The 21,245-nt window shown below is 44.6% G+C and overlaps 3 protein-coding genes across 3 annotated transcripts; all 3 read right to left on the bottom strand.

Moving 5' to 3' along the window:
• Positions 1 to 337: 337 nt before the first annotated feature.
• ART4 (ADP-ribosyltransferase 4 (Dombrock blood group)) lies at positions 338 to 3,357 on the bottom strand. The gene is made up of 3 exons (XM_010179813.1): positions 3,267 to 3,357; positions 1,226 to 1,952; positions 338 to 432 (listed from the first exon to the last, which is right to left on the bottom strand). Exons 1-3 carry the CDS (start codon positions 3,348 to 3,350, stop codon positions 338 to 340), a joined length of 906 nt encoding a protein of 301 aa, XP_010178115.1. The 5' UTR covers positions 3,351 to 3,357.
• A 3,593-nt stretch (positions 3,358 to 6,950) lies between these two features.
• On the bottom strand, positions 6,951 to 12,352 carry BGLAP (bone gamma-carboxyglutamate (gla) protein). The gene is made up of 4 exons (XM_010179812.1): positions 12,286 to 12,352; positions 10,694 to 10,729; positions 8,645 to 8,714; positions 6,951 to 7,080 (listed from the first exon to the last, which is right to left on the bottom strand). The coding sequence occupies exons 1-4, from the start codon at positions 12,350 to 12,352 to the stop codon at positions 6,951 to 6,953; spliced, it is 303 nt and encodes a 100-aa protein (XP_010178114.1).
• A 2,758-nt stretch (positions 12,353 to 15,110) lies between these two features.
• On the bottom strand, positions 15,111 to 20,582 carry MGP (matrix Gla protein). Its single transcript, XM_010179811.1, has 5 exons — positions 20,516 to 20,582; positions 18,081 to 18,231; positions 17,539 to 17,574; positions 16,323 to 16,398; positions 15,111 to 15,487 (listed from the first exon to the last, which is right to left on the bottom strand). The coding sequence occupies exons 2-5, from the start codon at positions 18,139 to 18,141 to the stop codon at positions 15,349 to 15,351; spliced, it is 312 nt and encodes a 103-aa protein (XP_010178113.1). The 5' UTR covers positions 18,142 to 18,231; positions 20,516 to 20,582; the 3' UTR covers positions 15,111 to 15,348.
• Positions 20,583 to 21,245: the final 663 nt, after the last annotated feature.

The following is a 21,245-nucleotide window of genomic DNA, read 5'->3' as shown; positions in this document are numbered from 1 at the left end:
CTCTTTCTCACTAAAAATAAAGGTACTAAGAGATCTGCAGAGTCCAAAGTCCATATGTGTCTTTCCTGAATGCCTAAGGGAAAAAGCTACCTACAGTGAAGGGTGTCACTGCTCTACTCTTCAGAAAGACCACAGATAACTGCTCTCCTGCCTAAATGGGTCCAAGGAATGTCTGTTCTGATTAACTAGGCTGAATATTCCAGTCTCAGCTGGAGAGCTGCAGCCAAAGCAAAGGGAGGGTTGAACCTTTTGTAACAACAGGAACTCCAAAGGCTGATTTCTTGTGAAGAATTCTTGCCCGGTATTCAAGTGTATATCGCTGGATGCAGCCAGAGAATCAGTCATTGCGAGCCAAGTACATGAAAACTCCAACTACACTAGGAAGAATGGCAGAAGTGAGGGCAGTGGAATTGATGTTCTTGCTTCTTGAAGCTGAAAGAAAGTCAAGAGAGCAGTCATTTACACCTCTTTTGGCTGCCTAAAAAGTCCTGCACTTGCGAATACAGTCTTTGCCCAGAATAACCATTTTCTCAAGTCTACCTACTACTTTAGCTTAGGTCCATGCACAAACTCTCATTCCTGAATTATTATTTTGTGCTCAAAGGTTGCATTCACACACTGTTGCTCAGAGAGACAAAAGCAAGAACCCTGTATTGGTGGTGGACTTCCAGAAGGATAGGGCTGTGGAACAGGCCCAGTGAGGTCTTGCAGCACAAAACAGTTATGTCTGTAGCCAGGATACTCACAGTGTATGCTTTGCCAAAGCTTAGCTTTCCTCTCTTTTGCCACAGGAGAGAGAACATGGCTAAAGCAGCAATAGTTTTGTCTTGAGGCTTGAAGTGTAGCAGCCTTCCAAGCCAACAGAATAAATATCTGAATTCAAGCTTCCTGCAAATCTCATATGCCCTTGCAGCAGAAATGCTGGCAGCTCACATACTTGTGTCCTACAACATCCTTGAAGTGGCAGATGGGATAAATGGAGGTGCCAGAGAACCCTGAGACCTGCTGTGTATCAGATGGATTCATCTCTAGTTGGCTGAGTGGCGATCCCAGGTTTCATGACAGAGATGAAAACTGGATCATGTGGCTTTCCTAGGTGAGCACAGCAGGTGAACTACTACTACTTGAGTGTGGTCCCATGTAGATGCAGCTGGTAAGGGCTCCTTGGGGTGCTTGAGACCAGAATGTCCTGTGCCCACCCTGCATGAAAAGCTGTATACAGTACCTTCCACAAGTTGGCAGTGGTACTTGCTGTAGTTCCCCACAGAATGCAGATGCAGACGGTTACCATGCTGTGTCCGAAAGAAGCTTTTGACAACGAATGTCTCGTAAGGGGGAATGAGGACTTCCTTCTCAGATGTGTAGTAAGAAAAGCCTTGAACAGCTGCTCCCAGGCAAGTGGTCACTGTGAACAAAGTTTCATTCCCAAACCTCTGAGCTTCATTCCAGAGGTGAGAGGTAGAGGTAAAACGGCCAAATCGCACCCTGCTGCCTACCATGGCCTCAATATATAAGTCTTTCACACCCCTGTGCACCCGGTAGCATTTGCGTTTCCCCACACTCTCCTTGCTGTTCTGCCATTGCTTCATTATCTGGATAGCAGTCGTTAGGTAAAAGTGAAAATATTTGAAACTGAAGTTGTGCCTGTAGTGCTCTGGAGAGCTTCCTGCTGTAGATGTGGCCCAGTTGAGCTGAGAGTGCAGGGAAGAGTTCATGGTGTAAGCCATGAGGACTATGGCATGGCTCTCATGCATCTCCCTCAGGAGACCTACAGGGCTCTTTAACAAAGCCTCCTGAGCGTTCTTCCAGATACTCAAGTAGTTCTTGTTAGCAGCTATTTCCTTTTGGAAATAGTTTCCTTGCTCCAGTTCTTCCATCATCTGCTCTCTGCATCCCAGATACTGGTCATCAAAGGAATGCAGAGCCATATCCATCACGAGGTGGGACACAGCCTGCAACATAAAAGTAAATGAAGATCAGCATCAGAAGTGTGAACTTTCTGTGTATCTCTATGGATGCAGGCCAAGTTTTTCCCTACCCTCTTCTTGCTTCTTTGTCATTAGTGGCAGAGTAAGCACTGCAAGCAGACATCCTTGACAAGACTTTCCTAAGCAACCTCAGCTTATTGTCCAAGCCCCACGTCAGGCAAATGCCAGGTAGGATGACAGAGTTCTTATTTATGTGGATCAGTGGCATTAAAAACTTTAGGAGAGATGGCCCTTCAGAGGGAGAGGTTATAGAGCCTACAGGAAGACCCATGGTCCATTTATTTCAATATTCTGCTAATGATTAATAAGTGGTTTTGAAGAGGGAAAGAATAAGCAAAACAACGCGCTGGGGGCAGTGCAGCTTAAACACTCTCAGAGGTGAATTTCTTCTTCCTGTCTTGTCATACGTCTTGGACATGTTTTGGCTCCAGAGAATGACATTCAGTAAAGGACAATATAGTAGCAGTGTGCCAAAATGTTCATCCAGTTTGTCTCTGTGAGGTCAGCTGGACTTGTCATGTAAATAAACATTAAACACATGGCTAAGGATTTACTTACTGGTAAATCATAACTGGGTGCTATAACAGGAAAATAAACTCTAATATATTCTGCCTATGAAACAACACACTAATTGACCATGTCTAGCGTTTCTAATTAATAAAAACAATGTGTAATAAGATCTAATAAATGTTGTGAGTTATGGCATTGCTTTTTTTGCTTTTTGATCTCCTAGTAGATGAGTCAAGTACTGTAGTCAGTTGAAAGTTGAAGTCCACAAGTCAATATTCACCTCATCTCAAATATTCAACCTAGACACATAACCAAATTGATACCTTCCTTAGCCTCTGAAGTTATATTGGCCCATAAACTCTACAGGGATTCAGTTTATTTCTCCATGATATCATAATTGCTTTGAGGGAGAACTAAAAGGCAGTCAGTCACAAGAAATAGAGCAATATTTTCACTGTCCCATCGAACAACATATTGATTTTGTCAGTGCTTCGGCTGAGACAGACTGGAAAAGGAGAACAATTCCATGAGATCTACTCACAAACACACCCTGGGAACCCATCTGACTCCAAACGAAAGTTCCAGCAAAGCAGTTAACAGGAATTAGGACAGAAAAGAAATGAAACAGGGCAACTGAAAGCAGAAGAGTTAGAACTGAACCCAAAGCTCCTTAAAGAACATGTTTCAAATGAAAAAAAGAAAAAAATTACTTTAGTGGGATAAGCAATTTCACCACTTCAAATAAAGAACAATATTTACCGCTTTTACCAGCACTTGCAAGGAGATCAGCAACAGAAGGCTGGCCAGCAGTGCTGGCATCCTAGAGTCCACCCAAGACACTGTAAAGAACATTTTGCTCAAGTAGAGGTAATTTACATCTGTTTTTTCGCCTTTTTTTCTTGAACTGAAAAATTCTACAGTTTGTAAATTGCACTCAGGTTTTGGTGACAATTCTTCCACCAAAGATCATTCACCAGATTCTTACAGCATTTCAGAAGTCATTCATCAATCCAAACAGACAATTTACTGGTAGAAGTCTGCCCATAATCCATAAGAAAGGGTCTGGTTGCACCAACTCCAGCTGGAGGTTCAAGGTCCTCATCCTTGATAGTTCTCTTAATTCCAAGGTATCTGGTGTTCTTGCTCTTGCAAAAAGGAAGAAAACTCCAGCCTGGAGAAGTCTAAAGCAGTTCTCTCCTGAGGAGTGATGTGTCAGGATAAGGTGGAGAGCACTCCGGCTTAAAGAGCCGTTTTAAAGAAGTGCAGAGCTCTGATAAAGGCAACTTAGAAGTGCAGGGTTGGTTGGGATCCTGTCTGGAAGGAGAGATAACGTAACTGTTCCTCTCCTCAGCTCCCCCTGTTTTCTAATAATGTGCTGCCAATCTTACCCTTGCACTACCACAGAGTGGTACGTGTTGAACTGTTTATGTTGGGTACCCTCAGAATGAGTGTGTAAATACAGATTCTGTACTGAGGCTAACTCCTCTCTAGTAACTGCTTTCCAGTCACCCTTCCCAATAAAGGGCAGTGAGTTACTCATCTGCAAAGCTCCATCGCCTCTGACAACTCTTCTGCATGGAAAAAAGGGACAAGAGGAGGTGTCAACTGGGTGAAGAGGGCACTTGTAGTCATGGGGTGATTCCCTGCAAAAAGAGATATCTGTGCAGCTGCTTGGATTTTGTGGACAGAGAGCATTTGCTAAATACTGCAGAAACAGGGTGAGAGATTACATGAAGGTCTCAGAGTGCATTGATTTCAAAATGATCTATAACACTACACCAGCTGATGTTGCTGACAGTATCTGAAGCCACTGGTGATATGAGATGATGACATGAGAGATGATGCAAAGTGATAAATGCAGCCTGTCTATTTCTTCTTAGAATTGCTCTATCATCTTGGGCTGTATTTCAACTGTTAAAAGCGAGTCCAGAGAAGATGTTGTGAATTTATTCAGGGGCATCTCCTCTTCTACTCACGTAGAGAGACAAAAAAGAGCTGAACTGTGACAGGGTCCAGTGGGAACTTGACAATCAGGATCAACAGCCCCACTAGAACATCAGAGTCACTATCAATTCAGCTGCATATAACCCACTTGCAGAATACATCCCCATTTTTCCCTTCTGGCATTTTAGTGTATGTTGTAGTGTGAAGTGAGTGAGGAAGAAAGCCCACTGGACTTACAATTTTCAGATGCTTCAAAAGCAACGTAGTGTATTGGATGGCAATAAATACAATAGCCACAAGACGGCAGCAGAGGATGTGTAATGGTACTTAAATTTGCATGGACCAGGTGAAAATCGAGTTCCTCCGTTCCAGAAGTAAATTTGTAATATGATTTGTGCACTCAGATCTCCCAAAAGCTGCGATGACTTCAGCCCATACAGAGATCTGGTGACATAGCGCATATGACATGATCAAGGCCTTGGTGTGCAACCGCCCAGAAAAAATATTTACTGGAAAGAAGGAAAAAGTACAAACTAACAGAAAGATGTAAATATAGACAGGAAGATTCATTTTTCTTTTTTAGCAAACAAAACCATACAACAACAAAACACCTAACTTGTTAGTTCAGCAGATATAAGGATTTCACTAATCCCTCTAGTATTATTCCCAGCAGAATTTTCACTACTTTCAATGAGCACTTTTGTTCATTTTTGCTGGATAGCGTTCAGAGGAAAGTTTTGCTGTAAGCAGTGAAGTCCTATCAGTTTATGCCCATAGAGGAACCAGTCCCAGGTGCAGGAACCAGACTAGCATGAACAGAGATACTTATGAACTGTTTTCTCCTGTACAGGTCATAGAAGCTTGCCAAACAAGAGATGCTCACACTCATACTGGTAGCCACCTCTGTGGACTTATCCCATGTCCTTACTTCAAAGAAGGGTCTTTCAGAGAAATGCTGAACTCAGTAGATAGTGAACCCAGAAAATCCTGGCCCTCTTCTCCCTCACTGTCACGGTGTACTGGGATTGTGACCTGAATTTCAATGTAGTCACTTCTGATTCACACTGGGGCACAGGAGGGGAGGAGGAAGCCCCGCACACCTGGATTCTGCAGTTCAGGATTCATAGGAGCAGGCTTTATGTTCTCAGCACTCCTAAGAGCAGATAAAGGTTGAACAGAGGAACAGAGAGAAACAGTGCACCAACCTGCTTTACATAAACAGTATTTATTGCAGTCAGCAGCTGGGGAGGGCTGCATGACTTTACACGCAACCAGAGAGATTTGGTCTTTCTCTGTCCTCTGAGGGTCAGCAGTTCCTGACCTTGGAGATAAGATCTGTCATCTACCTCTCAGGGAAGGAAAGCTGACAGAGCACATCGAGGGAGGCTCTGCAGAAGGTTGCTAAGGTATAATGTTCATACAGAGGGACAGAATGAAGCATGCAGAGGGAAGAGGATGTGTGTATAAATACATTCACCTATTTTTTATATATACATATATATGAGAGAAATACAAGCTGCCTTGAATAAACTAAATGCTGACACAACTTCAATCCATCCATTTCTTTTTGTTTATTGCATGAAGTTTAATGCTTTTTAAAATTTGTTTGCCTCTTTTTGGAGCTGTTTAGATACTTGTAGTTTAAAGCATAAATGCTAACGCATCAGAGAGAAACAGATTTATTTTCTTGTTCTGCTTGGGTATATTCAGTTTCACCAGAAACTAATTGTAACTAAAATAACAAGAGATTTCCAAATTACTTTTTGCAGACAATCACTGAATGCAGCATAAGAAAGAAAAAGGCTCACCTAAAAGGACTCCTCAAACACACCTTTGGGATTTATCTATGTTTTTGCTATACAGACAAGTTCTGTGACAGAATAATCAGAAGAGTGTTCCAGAAACTGTTTTCTGGCTATATAACAGTATTTACACACTTCTATCCTTGCAAAATGATCCTACATTGGCACATAGTTAGGGTGACTCTTCTACCTGAAAACACTGAACTTTCCTAGTCATTGCACCAGGCAGGAGCCGTTCCACCTTCTTCCCAGTGAGTATCCCAGGAGCAGATCCATCACACTTGCACATGTAGTGACATTCTCCTTCTATAATCCTCATGCATTTTTCAGAAGAAGACAAAAGGTCTTGTTATGTTTCTAAGATACACATTGATTTTCTTGAGAAAAATCACATTTTTTTTAATCTATTGTGTCCTGGGGTTTCAAACTGAAGGAGTTAAGACAGAGTCTTCTTAGTCATTTCTGGTGAAGCTCAAAATACCACAAAAGACAACTGAAGATAGATTTCTTTGATTAAAGGAAGAAAGCTAATCCAAGCTCAACAGATGAAATAATTATTGCCTTAGTGTTCCAGCTGGTTAGGGAGATAACTGAAGAAGGCCCCAGTTTAGATGTTTTTCTTCCCTCCTTCCCACCCACAACCTTCTTTCTCCTGGGGGGGTTCAGAGTCGTCACAAACCAAATTAACAAAGAGATGGTCCCATCCTTAGTATCTCCTAAAGAAATGGTTGTAGGCCATGTAAAATCCTATTTGGTCAGAGAGATAGTCACAGGGTGGGTAGCTTTCACAACGTTCATGCATCTGCTCCATTGGACTTTTGAAAGACTCATAGTACCTGGAGGAGACAAAGAGAGAGATGCCATTCTGCAGATTTAGTTGATGCAGTTGAAGAGGGTTCACACCCTGACACTGACATGAGAAGAGTGATTTTCCCCAGGGTGCCCCAACAAGGGACTTTTCATGGTGAGTTAAACATCTGCTTACACGGGGATGGACTACTTGATCACTGCTGGGAAAAACTGGAATTTAATCCAACTTAAAGCAATTGCTCTTGAGGTTTTATCATCAAAGGAGATCACAGAAGCAGTTACAGGTTTGGGGTTTTTTTTGCCCCCAGTCCCATTCCCTAACTACACAGAAATCTTTTTCTTTTTTTATTATATATTTATTTTATTATTTCCTGCTTTGCACCCAGGTTTTGCTCACTTTCCTGCTAGCCAATATTTTCCTTTAGCTTAAGCAGTTCCCTCTCATGATCCTGACTTCTGTTGTAGATAGCAGCACTATCCCCACTCAGTTTTTGTTTTGCCAGGCTAAGCTGTACACTCTGGATGCCCTTCTCAACTCCTCTTCTGGGTTTTGTTAATTTTTCCTGAAGACTGTACACACTGCTGCAGGAGTCCCACCAGTATCTCATGAATTTTTACTTTATTTCTGTATTGGAAATACCCTGAAGCACCCTCGAATTCCATTTGTTGCATCCATATTTCCAAACTAACCTTGCCTTATGATCAAATAATACACTGGGATGTCTGTCTACCTCAGTCCTTCCTGATTAATGCTTATAGCTGAAGCTACTTTTATGATGCCCCACTTATATGGGGTAGTCAGTACAGACAGTACAGTTTCTGCTACTGAATTTCATCTTGGTCTTAATCACTGAAGGTTTCAACATCAGCCAATTCCTCTGCTACAGTACTCTGATCCTCTCCTCTACAGATGAGGCCTCCTAACCTTCTGTTATTTAAAAGCAACTTTACCCTTCCAGTCCAAGGATGGATTGAATAAAAATTCTTTTTGGACAGGCCCATGAGACAGTGGCTTAACAACCTCTTCCAGGAAATATGTGAAGAACATTCTTGCATTACCTCAAATTTCTTCAAATGTTTATTGCTAGAATTTCTCTAAATCTTTGTGCCTAGGATTTCTGCACACAGATGTAGGACCTACAGCTTCAGAAAGAACAGCCAATCTGATCTAGCCTCATGCTGCAACAGAGCTGTGCTTCCTTTGCGGGGAGCCAGAGGCAATGGCCAAGGCTCTGAGATGCTCATTATCCAGGAAATAGGCTCTGATGACCCTGTAGGTTAGAACAGCTCCTAACTGGTATCCTGCTGTCCCCATGGCTTGCACATATAGCTAGCACTGTCTTCCTGAGTGGAATAATATTCTGTGATTCTGTGAATGACAGAGTTCAGCTATGAACTCTCAAAAAGATATTTATGAAAAAAACCTATTTATCTATCAATTAACGTCTCTTACAATGTTTTTGCTTCTGCACATGAACTTAATACATAAATGTATGACAAATTAATGTCTTGTCATGTCCCATTGCCTTCCCGCCCCCTCTTCAGAGCAGGTCCAAAGTCCAGCTCTCAGCCTGACTCCTGAGTTGTTACCGTTCATACACAGTGGATCTCTTCCGCCTCTTTACAAAGGCATTGGCAACTTCCTTTTTGATTGTGATGCCTACCAAGAGAGAACACAGAGGGTTAGAGATGCAGGACCATGGTCTCTGCAAAACAGACCAGTTTATCCTCTAAAAATGGACAGCCTACTCTCTTCATAAGCAGATGACTGCCACAGCTCATCCTAATTGCTTGTTCATCTCTCTCCACTCCACTGTCCACTCATAGCCAAACACCAGGTCTCCCTCCTCACTCCAACCTGCACATTTGCATGGAGCAAGAGCCTTTTCTGTCATAAACTCCATCCCTTTATCTTGTGGCATGATATAAGTCCATAGCAAATGTGCAGAAGGCAAAGTCATGAGAGCATAAAATAAAAATAAGAAGAACATGAAGGGAATGGCACCCTTCTGCCTAGTCTGGCTAACTTAAGAGTCTTTGCTTCCTTTCTGTATTTTGAAATACAATACAATTAATCATTGAGAGTGATGTAGGATACCAGCCACCAGGTCTTAAAACATCTCCAATAAGCCAAAAGCAACAGGTAGCACACAGAAGTACCAATGCTTATGAGTGCAGAGTTCCATGAAATGTGAAGGGTATAAAATAATGACAGCAAACACCACCCATGGAGAAATATACCCAGGAGGTCCAAAGATTCTGGTGTTCAGGCATCTAGAGAGCATGAGAGGTCTTTCTGCCACAACAACATTGGCCTCTGGTCTTCACTAACACACCATGCCAGCACAGTTGCTTGTTTTCTCCTTTGGGTCTGAGGTTATGCAAACATCAGGGTGTTGTGGAGCACCTCACAAACAGCAGCTAGAGCCACTTTGTCCCCACTCTCAGCCAGTGCTCAGCACGGCACAGCTCCATGGGATGGACTCACACCAGGAGAGGTGTGCATAGATGCCAACACACCAGCAATATGGGCAGCTGCACACCAATACACATTGCAGCAGAGAAACTGGCAAATTGTTGCCACCTCTGGAGAAACACAGTTTCTAAGACCTCTGCCTGTGTGGAGACCGTGGGGTTTGTGCCCTTCCCTCATCATCATGGTGTGTTTGGTCGTGTTTCTGTTTGGCAGGTGAGAAGTGCTTCCTTCTCAAGCAAGCTGGGGTTTAGTCTGGATCAAAATACCAACTACACAGAAACTGTCAATTAATGAGCTGTCAGAAATCACCACCTTTCCCTGAACACTCTTTGCATTTTTTTTAAATCTTTCCCCATCTGTGTTTGTATTGGCTCACTAAAGAAATACCAGCTTTCATGCTCCCCAGCAGCAATGCTATCCTTTAAGGTGTGAGAAAGGAGAGACAGGGAAGAACGAGGGGGATTTTCCATACAGATTTCTGCCAGGGGGAAGAAAAAAAAAAGCTGTGGACATCCAAAGGTGTGCAAATCCCCATGTCCCAGGTAACCTGAAAAGGAGGGACTGCAGCCCTCAGGAGCAGCCCAGGAAGGTGCTTGCTTTCAGGCTGTCCAGGTTGTGAGATTTGGCAGGGATGTCACAGCCTGTTGCCTTGTGGCACTAAACCTTTCTGCTCTGTGACCCTGCACACCAGATTGCCTGCTCAGCAGACCCAAAACACAAGTGCCTGGAGGCCTTGGGGCAGGTTCTGCTCTCTTAACAGGCTGGGAACTTGGCAAGATCCCTGAGGCCAGCTCAGAGAAGCAGGAAGCCAGACATATTTTTCCACCCACATCACTCTGCTTCACAGAAGGCAGAGGGACCCAGCTGCTAACAACCTGCAGGACTCGTGTCTTGACTAGGGACTGCTCAAGGGCTGTCTAGATGAGCACAAAGGTGCAGGGAGGGCTGATCTCCTTTGTGTCTCCTGCCCCCATGGCTGTGAAAGGCAGCCCCTCTGCTGCAGGTGGTCCTGTACCTCAGGGACTGAAGCGCTGAGGGGGCAAAAAGGATGCAGCTAGAGGGACTCAGCATGGTTCTTGTTCACCCCTTGAACACTTCAAAGAGGAGAAAGGAGGCAAGTGCAGGAGAATGGAGATGAGCATCAGTCACAACGCTATACTCACTGGCAGCATCGGAAGGTCCTGAGGGGTCTTTGGGATCTGGAAGACAGAAAGACAGAAGTTTGCTTGTGAGTCCTCATCCTCTGCTCCACTCTGTAACTGGGTTCCTCTGCCTACTGCCTGGGTCTAGCTCCCTCCACTTTCCTAGAAGGTCTGTTCCTCTCAGAAAGGGTTTTTTACCCACCGTTTAGAGATAGACTTCTCCACCATAGGAAAATTCACCCATTATGCCTGGATTTGTTTAATTTCAACTTCCTCTAAGCTTTCTGGCTCAGGAATGAGGTATCTGGCTCACCAGCCCTCCAAAGAGGACTTTGCACACTACTTCTGTGTTCAGTCCTAATCTTAATCCATACTGCTCCCTGCAAACACTCAAGGAAAGGATCCTCTAAGAGAAATGGAAGGTCTCCTAATCTTGGATCTTCCACACTGCCTTATTTCACAATTTTTTTCTTCCACTATTTCATCATACTTTTTTTCAACTGTGTCAGTTCCACCCAAGTCACCAGGTATTTGGAGTAAGTGTATTTATGGGCAGAAACAGGACTCTAGAGACCAAAACGTAACAAATATGCCTAAACAAAAACTTTAACTTAAACAAACCTGTGAAAAGGTTTGTGTGTAGTTCTATTTTTAAATTATGTATACATTCCTTGGATTTAAAAAAAAAATAAATTAGAAGTTACTCCAGGGCCATTAAGCATTCTGAAACATAATAAAGACTAAAAAACCCCAGATATATACTCAAGAGTGAAAAAGGGAGGAAAAAACTGACAGAATAAAAACACTGATCAAACAAAATATATTTGCCAGTATTGAATCATGACATATCTGATGCCAAGGACTGAACAAAATTTAACTCTGAATGAGATAATACAGGAAAAGACAGGGCCCTCTCCTGCTTGACTTTTCTTTTCCTGCTGTAAAGAGAAAACACTTGTTTTTCTGATCTTTCCCACCTTCCCTGTTTCTTCATTAGCTATAGAGCTGCCACTACATTACTATTTCTTCATCATGAAGCCACCATCTCTAAATCACCTTCAAGTGTGATGTGCTCTTATTTCAATAGGACGACTCCCTTTTTTAACTACAACAGGAGCCTTTTTTTTCCCTTCAGAAGTTCTCCCCATCCCACATTTCCTTGCAGGTGAAGACTTCACTCGGTGCCTATCTCTGTGATCCTACAGCACTCCAGGGTTGGCAGGCATAAAATCCCTCTCCGTGTGGTCGACACAAATCTGCCTGAAGCTCAACCCTCTTACTGACAAGCAAGCATCCAGCATACCTTCACTCGTTAACCTAAATGCTAAACTGGTTTAACTCTTAAACATAATAATCTGTGTGAATTCTCTGCTGCAATTCAATGGTGCAAGTGAGAGGGGGGAGGGGGTTGACCAGAGGAACAAAGTGCCCAGCAGGAGCTGAGGCTCTGTCCCCAAGCCCTCTCTCAGCCGTGACTCTCAAGCAGAGATCTGAAGTTGTGCAATGGCTGGCAGGGCACCTCCTACCCCCGAAGCTGTGTGTCTCTCCCAGGCTGTAGGGAGGCTGGCTGCAAGCTGCAGGGTTGAGCAGCGCTCCCAAAGATGTCCCCTTACCTTTCTCACAACAGCAGAGCACTGCCAGGGCCAGAGTCACCATCAGCGGTGCCAGCAGACTCCTCATGTCTTCTTTGGCTGTGCTAGCCCTCCCTAACCTCAGTGCTTTTCTGGAGGTTACTGAGGTTCTCCAGCACTTGCTTTCAGGCAGCAGTTTATATCCTGTGATCTCCTGGAAAGATCAGTGCTCTGGCATGTGTTCTTGGGTCTGAGCTTCAAAACAAAGCCTGTCCTTTGGACCAGGAGATATTGGGTCCTGGAAGCCATTCTGACATCCATCTTAGGACTCATGGCATTTCCAGAAGATTTTATCTGAGGTTTTGAATGGGAATGCTGAAGAAAAACAACTGGATAAAAAATCAGTTTTATTATAAACATTGAAGTCATTCAGTTTCTTGCTGGAAAGCCAGGGAAGAGACCAGCAAACCCTGAAGGAGAGCAGCTCTTTTCATGTGATGGGGCTCTCTCATGTGGAAAACCAAATGAGACAGAACCCAGTAGGTTCTGAAGGTGATGAAACCCATGAAACAGTTTGCATAGGGAAACACACAATAGATTTTTTGCTTCAGACAGTTTCAGCCAAACACTTCAGAGAGCTATTTTTATACTGTTGGCATCTTTGGTAATTAGTTTGGAGAAGGGTCTTTCTTTTTTTCTTCCTGTAAATCTTCCTAGTATGGAGGCTACTACTTTGGCTCCTCTTGTCTAAAAATCATATAAACTTTGATAATCAAACAATGTTTTATTCTTCAGGGCTTGAGTGTCTGTGGTTGGTTGGTATGTCAGGAGCCCTCCATGGACTCTTCTACAGCCTATCTACCAATAACCTCATACTTCCTAAACCCACCAGCTGTGTGCCAAACAAAGCACGTGGATCACATTTTCCTCCACCTCTCATCCAGTCCCCACATGTGGAGGAGACATCCAAGGGTTACAGAATTAAAGCCTAAAAGGCTCCCAAGGGCAGTCAGAGACATTAGGAATTGTGCCAATCCCTAGAAACAGTGTCTTTTAGCTTAGAAAAATTTCAAGATGAAGAAATAAATAAGGAAAAAGTTTAACTCTTCTACAGTCCAGGAAAGACTGGAAATATATACTAAAAACTTCCAGCAAAAGTATTTTGAAGAGCAATAGTTTAAAAATAAATAAGTATCTCAAACTAATAGTTATTCTAGGAAATTTACGCTTCCAAAAGAAAACTTGAAAGAATATAAATATACAGTTCTAGTAATCCAAACATCTTTACTTCTTTTCTCAACTTTTCCCAAGCTTTCTAACCAGCATGTAGCCTCTTAAATGTGTTTGGTTATTCCTTACACTAATGAAATCCCACAGAAATCTCTGGTATTAATCATTATTTATACTGGTAAACTGGAGGTTGAAATTGTCAGATATTTCTGGACAGAGACTCAGACAGCGCTAGCCCTATGCCTTCCGTTTTGGTAATATCACAGTGTCAAGTCAAACCCAGACACTGCAGACTTGTTGACTTCAGGGTATGAAAGTTTTGCTCTGGTTGGTGATCATAAGATGCACCGACTTGAGAACATGCAGAACAAGTGTTGCAAATATATCTAATCTGTATGGCTTTTCTTCCTTAATTTATCTCTCACTTTTTACTTTGGACAAAACTTTAGCAACTGTCAGGCTGGAGTTTCCTATCAGTAGTGTTTTTGATAAATAAATTACTTCTCTTCCCAAAAGTTCATCTTCAAAGTTGGCAAAGCCTTCAAGTGTATTTTGTAAGATGTGTGTTTTTGATGTGGCAGAGAGATTTGTCTTGAGACTTAATTTCACAGAATAGTCACCAATTTGATACTTTATACCTTCTAGTCTTTGATAGCATGCCATGAACTTTCCCCACATCTATAATTTGCAGGTGCCTGTGAAAGCCTGGAGATGTGAAGACTGAAAACAGCTCTGCTAAGCTGAGATAGAAGATGTTACGTCTCCTACACACCTCACACCAAGGGGTGTCCAAGGTGCTGTGGCTGCAGACCCGCCCAGAGCAGTATTGAATTCATGGGCACATCAGCACTGGTGTCTCTTGGCCTGGGATCAGGCTCTTCAAGGTGCCCTGGTGCCGGTGACAACCCAGCAGTGGTCACATTCACTCCTTAATGGGCTGGGAGGTGCTCAGCAACCTGTGCACAGGGTCAGGACACATCTTGATTTCAAATGAGTGATGAACAGTGAAATAAAATTGTTTTAGGTGAAAAAAGTTGGGCTTAACCCCAAACACTGGTTTGTTGGGTTTTTTTATTTACCACCTGGAGCCCCTCTTCACCTTTGGTTTCTGCTGCTTTCTAGCACCACCAGAATCATTCCAAGTGGAAGTAAAGGCATGAAAGGAGATTCCAAAATGGAAATATGAGTAAAGTCCATATCACACAGTCCTCTCTACAAGAGCATCCTACATCAGGACACGAGGGCAGCTGGATAGGCAAGATGCAATTTACAGTTTATTTCTAAGTCTTGCCCTAACTTTGTTTTTAAGATTAAACAGGCACCTTCTGAATTTTATTCCCCCCACTGAGGAAAGCTATTATAGATTTCATATTCAAAAAGTGCATCTCATCCTGCCTTCTGAATGCCACACCATTTTAAGACGTTTTAAGACTGGAAACTGAAATTTGCCAGTGATCTCTAAAAGAAGCCACTTGTAGACCATGTAGCAAAAACACCCTAGATCTTTTTAAAATTGTGTGATTGCAAGGTAGTGACATTTTTTCCATAATCTGCACCAGATCAGATGATAAACTCTGCTTTTTTGTGGAAAATTGCTCCCCCCCACAACCCCTGCAAATAATGTGACTCATGAGAATATAGTATCAAACCAGCAATTTATTGTATAGTAAACACCCACATTCTGAACTCTCACTGATGTCTGCTACATCAGCTCAGCGCTAATTAACACAGTGTAGGAATCTATGGCTACATGGGACAGAAGCAGCAGGCAGGATAACATACAGGAACACAAGCAACTGAATATGTTTCAGAGCCATTGCATTTTTTGGAAGGATACCCTGGGCTCCAGGCCCCAGGATGGGGACAGATCATCCTTTACTTAGTCCTCCTCCTCCCAAAATAGTGCCTGTAAGCAGCAGCATAGCCGTGGCGAAAAGCGTACAGTTCACAGGGGTAGAAGTCCTCGCAGGTTTCCCTCTGACGTTCCTGGGGCGTCTTATTGCGCTCCCTAATTCTGCAAAAGTAGGAGAGATGAGAGATAAGTGCTGTAATCTTAAATATCTGTCTACAGCCCTTTCCTGCCTCACAATCCCCCACTAGGACTAAGGGTCCATCACCGGATTCCATCATCCAGCTATTAGGATCTTAGCACACCAGCTTCTGTGTTCACCACACTCAGGGGAGCGATGTGACTACAGTAGGAGCATTTTGCTGCCCTAGGTAACCTTTTATTTCAGGGTTAAGTAGAGTGGAGGAAAGAGTCCTCCCTCCACAGCCTCCCCAGCCTGCTCTTTCCCAAAGCCATGCATGGAACAAACACCTGAAACATCCTGCAAAGGGGCAACCTGGGAGGTGGCAGAGAAGGTTTGCCTTGATGCCTCACTAGGAGATTATTTCTGTACTTCAGCCTTTATTTTCACAAGCCATGTACAAGGCATGGAACTGTTTATATCTACTTTTTATAGCTGAGGCAAGGAGGCCTCACAGGCCAGATTCCCCTGTGATTCAGAAAAGATAATGCAAATTCTGCATGAGAGCTGAGAACTAGAACAAGATCTCAAACTGAGCTTCCTTTCTGGTCATCCCACACTGATTCCCTCTCCTTCTGCTGGTGTTTTCTTCAGATAAATTAAGCAAAGCCCTCCCAGCTCATGTCCTCAAATGCAAGGACTGTGATATCCAAGTTCTGGGTTCTCCTGGGGCTGGGGACTTCACAGGCATCTCACACTGAAAGAAGGGCTGAGGTTTCTGAGAAGTCACCACAGCTGACATCCCTGGTACCAGCCTGTACTTGGCAAGGAGAGACCTCTCCCCACTCCCATCCCCAGTGTCCTGAGGCCATAACATACCTCTCTCGAGAAATGGCTTCTAGTCTCGTCTCAGCTTGCATGAAGTCATTGGCCCTTCGCCTGTTGAGGAAGGGATCTGAGAAAGCAAGGAGTTGTTCAGGTTAGACAGACACTTTTTCAAAGCCAGATTGCAACAAAAGCCAGCTTCCACATTTGTGGCAGCCTCCTTGTCCACAGTGAAACCACACAGAGTGAAACCCATGACCTTTCAACATTCCCTGCTGTCCACCCCGCTGGTTCGTGCACAGGCTCTCCCTCGGGCTCATGCAGCCTGTATGGAAGTGCACATGGTGCTTCAGCTCTGCTGTTACTTAAGCCACCCGGGGAAAAGCTACTGTGATTTTGCTACCGCAGCCCCTCTGAGTGAGTGGAGTGTGGCCAAGAGGTAGGTACCAAGCTGCGCAGACCATGGGAGGTCTGGGCACACTCATTAGCATTAGCAGAATCGTGAAATTACATGTAAGAACAGGAAGGGCTCGAGTAAGTCTATCTGCCTCCAAGGTTAGGCAGTCACTGAGCAGTCTGTGTGACAGTTTTGAACTGAGGTGTCTGAAGGTCTCTCCTGTCCTTTTTGAGAAACATCACAGCCCTATTGCAGAGTTCAGAAGTCTGTGGATGTCTTTGATACTGGTTCCCACATGTGCCTTTGTGCTCATCAGCTGTTCTGTAAAGAATTTCTGCCACATGATCTAATTTCTTTTTAGTTTTGATCTGTTCTGGTGAGGCTCTCTACCCTTTCATGTTTCTCCTATGACACTAACTCTCTCTTCCAGGATCCCACCTGCCCTCACATCCCACCTGTTTCTTCCAAGGTGGTGGGAGTAGGCTCTCCCTGTCCTTGGGGAAGTACAAATCATATCACTGGCTTCTGCTGTACCTCTTTCCATGCTCATCACAGAGTTAAAAAACAATGTCTTTTTCTAGTTTCACTTAAGCTGTTTTAGCTGGATGCAGCAGGGATCTAAGTTCATGGTTCTTTGTTTTTGAGTTCTCATATTCTTTGCAAAACAAAGTGGTATGTACTTCTGCCCAGACATGTAAAGTCTTTTTTTAATTCTCTTTCTATTCATACTGAAACTCCGTCACTCAGTAAATTAAATTTCCCTGGACTAAGTGGTTCTGCCTATTTAATCCTCACAGTAAAGTACAAGGAAATTGTCTTGGAGATGTCTGCAGCACACTTCAGACTCAAGAAAATAGTAAAGCAGTCTCTTACTGAGATACTCGTGGGATTCCATGCTCTCATGGGACTCTGGGGAAAGAAAGAGTAAAACATGTGGTAAGACACTGTATTGATGGGATTCAGAGTCTCTCACACACCACAGATCAATATAACATGCACACAAACAACAAAGAAGCCAGGTTTTAAGGCACCTGTTTAAAAGGAAGACAAAGGGGTCAGTGGTGTGACTGAGCATTTATATGAGGAGTTTAGGGTGATCAGGAGTTTAGAATGGAGCTAGCTGGTGTCCTCTTCTTAAGAATAAATACTCTTATTGTAGTCCAGACAACAGAGAGGCAGAAAGGAGCAGTCTGCAAGGTGGGCTGGAACAGAGAGGAAGGGGCTAAAGCACAAATCCAACGACTGAAGCTGACAGCTCTGGAGCAGGGCTAGATCAAAAACAAGGACAGGAAAGTAGGTAAGTGTTCAAGTTAAAGGGAAAGACACAGAGATAAATAAAAAACCACATCTGAACAGACTAAAATAGGTCTGCAGCTTTGGAGTGATCACTCTACCCAGCAAAAAATATCACCTACCATAGCAAGTAGAAGCCATCACCAAGACAGCCAGGATGGTAAGGATGATAAGAGTGCGCATTGTGCCAGTGCAGGGAGGAATCTCTCACTCTGTCTCTCTTGCTGTGTCTCACTGTCTTCCCACTGAGGGCAGCTGGAGGTCCTGGGCTGCCTGTAAAATTAGCAGTGGAATGTTTATTATGAAAACAGAGCCAGGAGGGAGCCTATGAAAGAGCCTGGGGAAGGAGACAGCTGGCTGGTACACACTTTTCATGGACCCATTACAAAACATCCTCTATTTGCAGACTGAGTCAGGTTTTGGGAAGGAGGGGGCATGCCCCCTTCCTCTCCCAGTTCAGGGCTGGGGGCCATAATTCAAAGGCAAGCATGTCACTGGCACTACACGCTCAGAAAAGCTGACCTATGCAAGTGGAAGGAATTTCAGGAGCTGACAAGGGCCCAGAGGCAGAGGTGTGTGCTGATCCCAAATATAAATGTTTGCCTTCCTAATTTTTCCTCTGATCTGCCCTCTTTGCCCTCGCCATCCTCTGTCTGGATACACTCAGCCCAGACTGTTCTGCCAGCTTTGCCAACTGAGATACGGAGAATGAAGCTTCAAACACTTTCTCCCCAGTAGGCTCCTCTCCCTCCAGCTGGCTCCCACTGCAGTCCCAGCCTGCCAGTGGTCAAAGGATGAATTCAACCCTACTGCCCCTTCCCCTCTCCTACTTACTACTTCAGGTGTGACAAGCAGCAGCCTAGAAGGATCCCTTCTGCTGGAGGAATCATGATTTTTGCATTGAGAGGACAGAAGCACCCAGAACATTCTCTCTGCAGGTCCTCACTGTGCTTCTGCCCCTACACTGCTTGTCCCAGTGCCTGCCATGGCAGTGGTGGGGCTGGGACCATGCACACCGTCTGGGAATGAGCCCAGGGCATAGTAGCCATTGCTGTGACTAAGCCAAGCTGTGGTGACCGCCTGTTTTGTCCATGTGTACACACAAACATCAGGATTTCTAACTGACATGGTGCAAACTGGGTGCACTCTGGGTACAGACCATCCCCCCAAGCCAGTGTGGCATTACCACTGCTGTCACCTGCAGAGGCTGGTCTGGGGAGCCGCAGTGCAGGTGACACAGCCAAGAAAATACAGAGACAGTTAACCAGAGCCTAGCACTTCTTCAAGGGGGAGTGAAACTTCAGTGGAACAGGATTACCCTGGCCTTCACAACTTATCCTTTCAATGTCAGACACACAGCCCTTGCCTGAAGCCTGCAGTCTCTGGGAGAAAAACTGAGCAGGGCCTTTGGCTTCAGGCCAAAGAGAAGGAATGGCTTTGTTTCCCCATTATCCCACCCCACGCAGAGAGCAGCTCAGTCCTGCACCATCAACGTCCCTCATACAGTCCATGTCCTGACCATTCACTGCTCAGCCTGAGATGAAAAGGAAAACCAGGTTGTGCTGGCAAAAAAGCCAGAAGTCTGCCACAGACACAAGGCCAGAGGAGAACTGAGATTTTTCTGCTGTCCCTCCATGTCACTCCAGTCTCTTTAAGGGAATTCTCTGGTCTGGGTTTGTTTGCATTCCTTAGAGCCCACAGTTTTGGAGTTAGTGTTCAGTGTGGATTTTATAGGTTTCCTGAATGTCTTGTACACCCTGGGAGCTCATGGGAGCTGCCAAGAAAGGGAGGCTTGAGGGAGAGACTAGAGGAAAGCAGTGGGACACAGGGAGGAAGATGCTGCAAGTACTTTGGAATGAAGGTGAGGCTGTACAGTGGGAAACTTCAACATAGTTTCCAGCCAAACCCTCTTTATTTATCTGTCTTTACCCAGGACAGAGCCCTCTGCTCCCTGGAAGATTCTGCTCCCATTTCAGAAGACTCTGATCCCAGAATGCCTGGAGCATTCCCTGCCATCAACCACAGAACAAGAGCCACAAACATCACTTTAACCTGAATGTTTCATTTTTTCACCACAGAGGCAACACGTTTTCCAAAGGATGAGTGAATATGCAGGCTACACAGCCCTAGAGTGACAAATCTCCTTCAGTGAATATTTTCCCTTTCAAAGTACATCTTCTTTCCACTTCCCCCGCACTCCATACTTGTCCAGCACACCTTTTCCCTCCCCAGCACCAGTGTGCTCGCTCAGAGGTAACACACCACACAGCACAGTCAGTCCAATCCCCCTGCCTTCTAGCAGCACCCACTAGTTAGAAATATCAAGAGAAGAGCTGAGATTAATTGCCTGCAAATGCTGGGGAGATATCTGTAATTCCCCCAAATAAAGGGGCCATCATAAAAGCAACCTTCTGACCTGCCTCCCACTGGAGTGGAGAATCACAACATTACACATGCCATAAAAAGCACTCCTAGCATTTTGCAGCTGTGAAGCACCAGCAAGGCATTAATAAAAAGCAGATGTCCAGGAAAAGCAAGGCGGTCCCTGCATACTCACTAAGCTGTCGCTTCCCAGCCAGCCTGCAGCTCCTGTCTGAGGGGGCAGCTCTCCTGGCGTCCTGAACCCTGGACTGAAGAAGAGGGGCCTTTTATTTATTAGCATTGATCAGTGACTCCTCCCCTCTTATGTCTCCCACTCTTGATCCATCCCCAGCCTACCACCTTCTCTGACAAAAACACCTTCTGCCCACAGCCAGGAAACCAACAACCTCAAGGAACCAAGCCAAGAGGGAAAGGAGAGAGCCAGAGCAGACACCAGGGGCCAGTGGGGGCATAGCCACATCCAGGCTGCCTTTCTGTGCCCAGGAGCAGTGAGTGGGCAGAGGTCTGATGACAAGCTTCAGTCTCCCCCTTTGCGGCCAGACCCCCCTTCCCCCTCCACCCCTTCCTTCTCCGCCCATGCTCTAACCAAAGCCACGCTGCTGGCTGGGACACCTGCTCTTCCACAGGGAGGAGGCCAGAATGTCTTCTCCCATCTCCTGTCTTGCTCCTTTTGCAACTGTTTGATCGCCCTCCTAACAGGCTAATGTCAGACCGAAAACTCTCATTACAAAGGTGTCTGCTTTTGGAGGCAGCTCTGAAACCACCAAGAATGACAAACCCTATAAGGCAAATTGCTGTCTTACACACACTCAAGCCCCTGAGATGCCCCCTTGTTGTTCATATCAGGCTCATAACAGTGCTGGACAACATGTCAGACTGGGCTTGCTGGACTGGACTATTGGTCC

This window comes from Mesitornis unicolor, unplaced genomic scaffold (assembly GCF_000695765.1).
Source record: "Mesitornis unicolor isolate BGI_N332 unplaced genomic scaffold, ASM69576v1 scaffold48372, whole genome shotgun sequence".
NCBI classification, from domain to species: domain Eukaryota; kingdom Metazoa; phylum Chordata; class Aves; order Mesitornithiformes; family Mesitornithidae; genus Mesitornis; species Mesitornis unicolor.
This window is presented reverse-complemented; position numbering and strand designations above follow the sequence as displayed.

Coding starts and splice junctions, on each gene's coding strand:
- ART4 (XM_010179813.1), bottom strand. CDS start 3,350: ATGTTCTTTACAGTGTCTTGGGTGGACTCTAGGATGCCAGCACTGCTG. Junction 1,953..3,266: donor TGATCTCCTTGCAAGTGCTG/GTAAAAGCGGTA, acceptor TTTATGTTGCAG/GCTGTGTCCCACCTCGTGAT. Junction 433..1,225: donor CCACTGCCAACTTGTGGAAG/GTACTGTATACA, acceptor ACTTTCTTTCAG/CTTCAAGAAGCAAGAACATC.
- BGLAP (XM_010179812.1), bottom strand. CDS start 12,352: ATGAGGAGTCTGCTGGCACCGCTGATGGTGACTCTGGCCCTGGCAGTG. Junction 10,730..12,285: donor GCTCTGCTGTTGTGAGAAAG/GTAAGGGGACAT, acceptor TCTGTCTTCCAG/ATCCCAAAGACCCCTCAGGA. Junction 7,081..8,644: donor AGATCCACTGTGTATGAACG/GTAACAACTCAG, acceptor TGTCTCCTCCAG/GTACTATGAGTCTTTCAAAA.
- MGP (XM_010179811.1), bottom strand. CDS start 18,141: ATGCGCACTCTTATCATCCTTACCATCCTGGCTGTCTTGGTGATGGCT. Junction 16,399..17,538: donor GGAATCCCACGAGTATCTCA/GTAAGAGACTGC, acceptor TTGCTTTCTCAG/ATCCCTTCCTCAACAGGCGA. Junction 15,488..16,322: donor GAAGCCATTTCTCGAGAGAG/GTATGTTATGGC, acceptor CTACTTTTGCAG/AATTAGGGAGCGCAATAAGA.